Raw genomic sequence first — 8,735 nt, 5'->3', positions numbered from 1 at the left:
TTCCCCTCCAGCTCAGACCTCTTGGCCTCCAGCAGTCGGCAGACATCGCCTGCATCCCACTCAAAGATGCAGGCTGACAGCTGCCGCATGAAGGGACCGTAGAGCTGGTGGCTCTCAGTGGTGACACCTGACGCAAACCGCCGCATCAGGTGCCAGATGTCCAGCCGAACCACACTCTGGTCCCAGTCATTGTACATGGCAGCTGTCTTTGATCCGCCAAAGCTGGAGCAGCAGTCTCGGTCCACGTACATGAGCTGGGGGGGGCGCCACCCCGGCGAGCCGGTACCGTTCCATGAGACCAGCCGCCATGGGGAGCAGGCCCTCGCCCTCACCGGCAGTGAGGACACTGACGAGGACCTGCCCATGCTCGTTACCGACGTTGGTAACCCAGGCGGCTGTGTCTGCAGCGGTACCCGCAAGCTTTTTAGTCACCTGGAGACAAACACACAAAGACAGAAAGGTAAAGACATTATTTAAATATAGAGATAAAAATAAAAATCAGACATGACTCATCTTCACATTTTTAAGTGAAAACTCACCTTCTTGGTAGAGTCCATCTTTAAGATGGACCCAAAGACGGAGGTGACCCTGGCCTTCACCTCGTCCAGCCGCGATAGCACGTCATGGCTGTAGACTGTCAGAAGCCAGACGGGTGAGGGCATCTCCGGTGGATCAGTGAACTGCCGCCCAATGCCAGAAACTGCTTGCACTCCCCGAGGTACCGTATACAACTACGCATCAAGGACTCGCTGTGACTTTCACACAGCTTGCTGTAGGTCTGTGACGCACTGTTCCCCAAAGTGCGCGACCTCAGCATCCTCACAACCCGCAGGTCACAGGACAGCCAAGAGAGTGAGTGAGAGTGAGTGTGAGAGAAAGCATATGAATGACATGCATTCATTTAACTTCATTACTAACTAACAAAACCTTGTGAACTTACTTGTATGTCAATATTGCTGGAAACTGGCAGCGATGCCGAGCGTCCAGCTGACTGACAAGGTCCCGTGACCACCACGCGACCTTCTTCTTACACCGGCCGCATTCCAGGTACTCAGTGGCCATGAGATACCAGCGGTCGATGTCCAAGACCCTCCGGATGGTCTTGTAGAGCCCAGCCTTGCACAGTGTGCCTCTGCACCCAGACTGGGGACATGTCAGCTTGTATGCCCATATACGTACGGGCATCCAAAGGAACAGCTGACATGCGAAGAAGGGGTCGGGGGATGCGGGGGCTGATTGTAGATCGGCCGTGGTTGGGGAGGGTTGGTCAGTGACCAGGTCGACCTCCCAAAGCTGGTCACCAGGGTGACCAGGTCAGTGGTGAGTGTCGACCTCCCAAAGCTGTTCCTGGTGAACAGCGTGCGGCCGATCCACCGCTGCTGCTCCTTGGTGAGAGATGAACGCCAACTCTCTGGAAGCAGCAGCTGAGTGAGAGGAGAGAGTGATGGGGGAGAAGGGATGGTAATGTTTCAGAGAAACGGACAGGGAGAGAGTATGCAGGAGACAAGACAACTGTGTCCAATGTTTAATATCTTAACAATGTGGAGTAATTACAGTTGATGAATTTACCTCAGCACTTTCTGAGGCGGGCCTTGGAGGCAGGAAGGACTGCCGGGGCAAATCCTCCTCTTCGCTCCGCCCTAGTAGGGCAGGAGCAGGGGCCGGGTCAGGAACCGGGGCGCGGTCATTTGGAGGCAGTGGCCGAGGGAGCGATGGGTGGAGCTGTAGGGATACGGCTTTTGCAGTGACACATAAATAAATAGGTTAAATGAATGAATAAATGCTTCCATGAATGAACAGAGAAAGTTAATAGCACAATTCCAACATGCCCAGATGAATATCAATCAGTGATAGGATGTAACAAAATAATTAAATGAGTGTTGGTCAAGTTTGAGTGTAAAACTTACATGAAATTAGTGATTAAAATGGAAAATAGAAAGTCATGATTACGTGACATACAGGATGACAGCTACATGCAGGATGACAGCCACAACATGCAGGATGACAGCCACAACATGCAGGATGACAGCCACAACATACAGGATGATAGCCACAACATACAGGATGACAGCCACAACATACAGGATGACAGCCACAACATACAGGATGACAGCCACAACATACAGGATGACAGCCACAACATACAGGATGACAGCTACAGTGGCAAGGTAAGATATTTTATAGTGCATACATGCAGTGACTCTCCTCTAAAACCCAGATGACTCTTACCAATACATTTCCTTGGGCTGATGATAGGGAAAAATATTTAAAACACTTTAATACATGTCAGCAAAAACTTGAACTGAATAATTATCAAATGTCCTATGTCAATTAATAGTGATGTAAAAACATACATGTGTCTATGTCAGCAGCTGCTTTGACCAGCTCTGCGTCTGATATATCTGTTGGTGGCAGTGCTGGTCGAGGGAAAGACACCCCTATATCACGTGGAGAGAGAAAGGATTGTGAGCTACACAGCTTATCGAAACATTTTTATTTTTATCTTACATGTGAAACTAGACACTCACCTTGAACTGCAGGCTGAGAAGCAATGAGTTTCTTCATCTTCGCCTGCAGTTCACCTGGGGCGAGAGAGCGCCTTGCACCTGGGAAAAGCAATTCAAACATTATTTCAGGCACTCAGACAGAGAGGTTACTCTAAACAATATCTCAGAACCATAAAAAACAGCACCTTGGGGGCCCTCTCTCCCATTCAACCTACACACTCACATAACACAAGTCTGTCAATCACTCTTTTGGACCCCAACCTCCATTATAGAGGTTCCAGAGACATTTCCAAATCCTCCCCTTCCCCTGATTTCAACCCTGACCACAACCCTAACCTTAACCCGTACCCTAATTTGGGTTTGTATCCTGCTCCTGTCCATAATCCAACCCCTAACGCTAACCCTAACCAAAACCCCACCGCTAACCCTACCCCTAATCCTAATCCTAATCATAACCCTAACCCTCCTAGAACAGATTTTGAAATTGACCCCTCTCGGAACCACTATCTTCTTTCCTCCTCTCATTCCCCTTCTGAGCAGCAGACAATCCTCATCCCCCTAGTTACTACATTCTCACATAGGATCAGACCGTTACATCAGGTGTTCAAACACAATTTTTCCATCACCCAACAGGCATACACACCCCTCGAGCCGTATAGAATAATCTCAGCATTTAGGAGGAATAAGAGCCTCAAAGACATCCTCATCCAAGCTAAATACAGTACCCCCAACCACCCAAACGGCCCACTTCAGACCAAGAAAATGCATTTCAAACTCATACAGCAAGACCTCCACTCCAGATTTAGACTCCATTTCACTCTACACTCCAAATGTCATATGTGTATAATCACTTGCACATTTGACAAAAAACACTACATTGGGGAAACCCAGTATACAATAGAAAATAGACAAACAACATTCTATACAATATCAAACGTGCCCATTTACACACAGAACTAGTGACTCATTTCCAGGATCACCCCATCACTTACCTCAATATATCAGGATTACAGTCGTGTTCTGGGTGGACCAGTGGGCGGCGAAAAGTGGATAAGAGACCTAGGATAAGAGACAGTGGATAAGAGACCTAGGTAGGTGGAGTGCACCCCCTTTCCACGTGTCAGAGATGGAAGTGGATCAACCAATTCAAACCTAGAACCCTGACCCCCCTAACCCTAAACCTAATCCCTAACCTCTAGCCCAAACACTGGAGCAGTTACACCAACTTCGGAGGACACAAATCACTGGAAACAACTAAAAAAAAAAAAAAAAAAAAAAAAAGTTTCCAGACCCGTATCTCCCATTCCCCAAGTGGACGAAAACACGGCAAAAATCTACCGCATACACAGGATCCCAAATGGACAAAAACGCGATGGTAAGCGGGACAAAGTAGTAAGCCACCACAAGACCTCAAACTTCACATTTCCATTTTCGACAGATAAAGTTCATTATAAACATACCAGCTGCGTGCTTGCAGACGCGATAAAGACAAGCAGGTTAAAATATCAAAACAAAATATGTGACCAATGGCATTAAATTGGAGACAGGCCGAAAAGCTTGAAACATGTATGGCAATTTAGCGAGTTAACCCGCTAGCTAATTTGTCCTGTGATATAAACATTGCGTTATTTTTTTACCTGAATTACACAAATTCCTCTACTCCGACAATTAATCCACACATAAACCGGTCAACTGAAACGTTTCTAGTCATCCCTCCTTCTTCATCTTTGAATTTATATGGTAATTGCCAGTAAAACACAAATCAGTTCTTCAATCAACCACGTCCTTTAATCAACCACGTGAGTGAGGAGATATCACGTGCATAGGCAGAAATCCCAGGGGGGACACGACCCCCCTATCCTGGGAAAAATATGATTCCCACCCCCAATATATCACTGTAAACATATCTATGTAATTTCAATAATATGAATGAACGCAATGAAAGCACTTATGCTGATTATAGACACTTAATAGCGCGTTTTTAAGTTTCAAAAGATTGCGACCCCCGCCCTTTGCCTCACAATGGTTTGATCCACTGCAGGTCATTAGTTTTGTTGGAAGCGACTACCAGCAGCTAACTAACTACCAGCAAACCATCGCTAGCGGTCTTCAGCGCGGAAAGCTCTCGCCAGTTCGAACAACGCGACTCTAACCAGAGCATAACGGACCTATTATTATTTATTTTTTTTATCCCCGGATTACCACCGGATTCCCACCGCAAACGGAACATTTTCAGATGGGTCTTCACAACTAGCTAACTGCAACCCCGGATGATTACTCCTGGCTAGCGTTTCCATCCATTTAGCTTTGAAGCTAGCCCGGCCAGAGCCCATGTGCTACCACCGAAGCATACTCCTGGGCTACAATATCCGGACCCACGACAGGTCTATCGATGTCACCGCATGAAGAGGCATAAACAGACTCACCCCATCGCGACGTCCCCCAAAGGCTAACTTTCTAGCCCTTGCTATCTCCTTGCTTGCTAATTCGGCCTGCTAACTGCTAGCTTGTTTAGCCCCGGTCCGCTAACTGCTACCTTGTTAAGCCCCGGCCTACTAACTGTTAGCTTGTTAGCACAGGCCTGCTAACCGTCTGACTCAACGGACCAAATATTTACTTTCAATCTCTTTTCGATTTTTAATTTGATTATACCTTCCGGTAACCTGCCTCACCCAATGTGATACGGAATCGCTATTATTTTTAATTTTTAGAACACATTCAAGAACCTCCAGAAGCTAACTAGCTACAAGCTATTTAATCATTGTTAGCCACTGCTAGCGGCCTTTACCTTCTCGCCGGCCTTTACCTACTCGCCAGTCTAGCTTCTCTGCCCCGCACACCGCTGCCCCCTGGACACTGATCACGTGGCTACATAGCTGATGCATGCTGGACTGTCCATCAATCACGGTACTCCATTTTGCTTGTTTATGTTTTATCTGTCGGCCCCAGCCGCACTCAGGTGGTAATTTCGCTTAATTTGCAAATAAATCCACATTAAGGACTATAAATGTGATGAAATATGACATTAACACCTCTAGCCAACCGAATTGTTTGACTACAGGAGCTACCCGAACTGTGTCATTTAACAACATCTGTAGATCGCTAGCTACTGTAAACAAGGTTTACAAAAACGCAAAAGTTTATTTGACTGCTGACAACCCTATAAAACCTTAGCTAACATCTATATCAACTCAAACTTGGAATTGTATACTGTTTAATTGTCTATTTTTCTTCGTTTTTTGATGGCATGCGTTTGAAGTGTATGTAGTTGGATGCATTGTATGATATGTGACAACATGATTGTCATTGGGGCAAACGTGGCTTTCTATGATTTTAACTAAACTGAATTTAACTGCATATGAGCTAATAATCAACCTAACCCGGCACCCCCCTCCACACCACTGATATCGTCCTATACCCCCCCCCCCCCCCCCCCCCCCCCCCTCACTGCTGTCCTCCTCCTTATCAAGCAAACGTAAGTTCCTTTATATGTATCTAATACTGTTATGCTGTTACTTGTCACTGCACTCCTCAGTCATGATAATAGTATTTTTCTTGCCTCCTAAGATGGAAAATCCTAGTTTCCGGTTCACGCCGTCACAGGAGTTGGTCCTCAAGGCCACCATGCAGGCAGTTAAAGTGGCCGCTGACGGCCCCCCTGCTTCTGGTGCCCAGGGCCCTCCTGTGAGGGCTAAGAAGTGGGAGGAAGTGGAAGCAGAGGCTCGAGCCCGTGTCGTCTCCGAGGGAGGTGACCCCGGTGCAGAGATGGTCGTCCTGAGCCGGTGCACGGTTCAGTTCGGCAAGTACCGGGGTCAGACCTTCAAGTGGATGATGGAGAACGACGTGGGCTACATGATGCACCTGGTAACGGTGCATCAGAAGGAGAGGGAGCGAGCGCGCAGTGTTTCCCAGCATCCCCTGATGGCCAACAAGGACGCCTTGACTCGCGCGCCTATCCGGCCTTCGCTGCGATGGTCAGGTTCAACCGGGCACACGAGGAAGCTAAAGTCCTGTCCTCCCAGCCAGGTGAGTTTGTTTAATTCTTCTCATTGTATGTAAGATGTAACTCTTTTGCTCTGACAGTTAATTGGTTCACGTGCTGATTTCAGGCCAGGAGGGCAAGGCCCTTGTCGGCATTGGGAAGTACAAGTGGGACACGCTGCAGGACCTGTATGAGGCTACGGGTGCAGACAGGATAAAGTAAGGGGCGAGCGTCTTTTGTGTTTTCTATGTTCATGTCAGTGTTTTTTATGCACCATTTTACATCTGAAATGTTCCCTCTGCTGTGTCTCACACAGATATGTCAGGAGCATGAGGACGCAGACACCCCGTTATCCTGGGAGTGCGATGGCCGCCTTGATTGATTACATTCAGCGCAGAGACCAGGAGGGGGTAGCTGCTGTGGCCGGGCCCGCCGCAGCCAGCACCATCCCCGCCAGTAACACCCGGCCCAACAGTGCGGCTTACGTAAGTGTTACATATCTTAAAGGAAAATATAATTCTACTTGTTCCACACAGTTGGAAATGGTGACATATTTGCTGTTTTGTTTTCAAAGGCCTCTTGGTCCTGCGATCTCTGCGTTCCTTTCAAGGCGCTCTCTCGCCCCAGGTGAACTGCAGGCGAAGATGAAGAAACTCATTGCTTCTCAGCCTGCAGTTCAAGGTGAGTGTCTAGTTTCACATGTAAGATAAAAATAAAAATGTTTCGATAAGCTGTGTAGCTCACAATCCTTTCTCTCTCCACGTGATATAGGGGTGTCTTTCCCTCGACCAGCACTGCCACCAACAGATATATCAGACGCAGAGCTGGTCAAAGCAGCTGCTCACATAGACACATGTATGTTTTTACATCACTATTAATTGACATAGGACATTTGATAATTATTCAGTTCAAGTTTTTGCTGACATGTATTAAAGTGTTTTAAATATTTTTCCCTATCATCAGCCCAAGGAAATGTATTGGTAAGAGTCATCTGGGTTTTAGAGGAGAGTCACTGCATGTATGCACTATAAAATATCTTACCTTGCCACTGTAGCTGTCATCCTGTATGTTGTGGCTGTCATCCTGTATGTTGTGGCTGTCATCCTGTATGTTGTGGCTGTCATCCTGTATGTTGTGGCTGTCATCCTGTATGTTGTGGCTATCATCCTGTATGTTGTGGCTGTCATCCTGTATGTTGTGGCTGTCATCCTGCATGTTGTGGCTGTCATCCTGCATGTAGCTGTCATCCTGTATGTCACGTAATCATGACTTTCTATTTTCCATTTTAATCACTAATTTCATGTAAGTTTTACACTCAAACTTGACCAACACTCATTTAATTATTTTGTTACATCCTATCACTGATTGATATTCATCTGGGCATGTTGGAATTGTGCTATTAACTTTCTCTGTTCATTCATGGAAGCATTTATTCATTCATTTAACCTATTTATTTCTGTGTCACTGCAAAAGCCGTATCCCTACAGCTCCACCCATCGCTCCCTCGGCCACTGCCTCCAAATGACCGCGCCCCGGTTCCTGACCCGGCCCCTGCTCCTGCCCTACTAGGGCGGAGCGAAGAGGAGGATTTGCCCCGGCAGTCCTTCCTGCCTCCAAGGCCCGCCTCAGAAAGTGCTGAGGTAAATTCATCAACTGTAATTACTCCACATTGTTAAGATATTAAACATTGGACACAGTTGTCTTGTCTCCTGCATACTCTCTCCCTGTCCGTTTCTCTGAAACATTACCATCCCTTCTCCCCCATCACTCTCTCCTCTCACTCAGCTGCTGCTTCCAGAGAGTTGGCGTTCATCTCTCACCAAGGAGCAGCAGCGGTGGATCGGCCGCACGCTGTTCACCAGGAACAGCTTTGGGAGGTCGACACTCACCACTGACCTGGTCACCCTGGTGACCAGCTTTGGGAGGTCGACCTGGTCACTGACCAACCCTCCCCAACCACGGCCGATCTACAATCAGCCCCCGCATCCCCCGACCCCTTCTTCGCATGTCAGCTGTTCCTTTGGATGCCCGTACGTATATGGGCATACAAGCTGACATGTCCCCAGTCTGGGTGCAGAGGCACACTGTGCAAGGCTGGGCTCTACAAGACCATCCGGAGGGTCTTGGACATCGACCGCTGGTATCTCATGGCCACTGAGTACCTGGAATGCGGCCGGTGTAAGAAGAAGGTCGCGTGGTGGTCACGGGACCTTGTCAGTCAGCTGGACGCTCGGCATCGCTGCCAG

The 8,735-nt window shown here is 47.7% G+C and overlaps 1 protein-coding gene across 5 annotated transcripts; it reads left to right on the top strand.

Moving 5' to 3' along the window:
• The first annotated feature begins 292 nt into the window (after positions 1 to 292).
• On the top strand, positions 293 to 8,380 carry LOC139376384 (uncharacterized). 5 transcript variants are annotated; one of them, XM_071118915.1, is made up of 9 exons: positions 4,416 to 5,414; positions 6,075 to 6,533; positions 6,617 to 6,707; positions 6,806 to 6,974; positions 7,064 to 7,170; positions 7,261 to 7,344; positions 7,453 to 7,469; positions 7,963 to 8,129; positions 8,275 to 8,380. In XM_071118915.1, the coding sequence occupies exons 2-5, from the start codon at positions 6,479 to 6,481 to the stop codon at positions 7,118 to 7,120; spliced, it is 372 nt and encodes a 123-aa protein (XP_070975016.1). In that variant the 5' UTR covers positions 4,416 to 5,414; positions 6,075 to 6,478; the 3' UTR covers positions 7,121 to 7,170; positions 7,261 to 7,344; positions 7,453 to 7,469; positions 7,963 to 8,129; positions 8,275 to 8,380. The 5 variants fall into 5 exon arrangements, with proteins under 5 accessions (XP_070975015.1, XP_070975014.1, XP_070975017.1 ...); XM_071118917.1 differs by lacking the exons at positions 7,963 to 8,129; positions 8,275 to 8,380 and having other exon boundaries at positions 7,261 to 7,593; XM_071118914.1 differs by lacking the exons at positions 4,416 to 5,414; positions 7,261 to 7,344; positions 7,453 to 7,469; positions 7,963 to 8,129; positions 8,275 to 8,380 and adding an exon at positions 293 to 460 and having other exon boundaries at positions 7,064 to 7,133.
• The last annotated feature ends 355 nt before the right edge of the window (positions 8,381 to 8,735 follow it).

This window comes from Oncorhynchus clarkii, chromosome 20 (assembly GCF_045791955.1).
Source record: "Oncorhynchus clarkii lewisi isolate Uvic-CL-2024 chromosome 20, UVic_Ocla_1.0, whole genome shotgun sequence".
Classification (NCBI taxonomy): domain Eukaryota; kingdom Metazoa; phylum Chordata; class Actinopteri; order Salmoniformes; family Salmonidae; genus Oncorhynchus; species Oncorhynchus clarkii.
The sequence above is the reverse complement of the archived record's forward strand: the minus strand, read 5'-3'. Positions and strand labels throughout refer to the sequence as shown.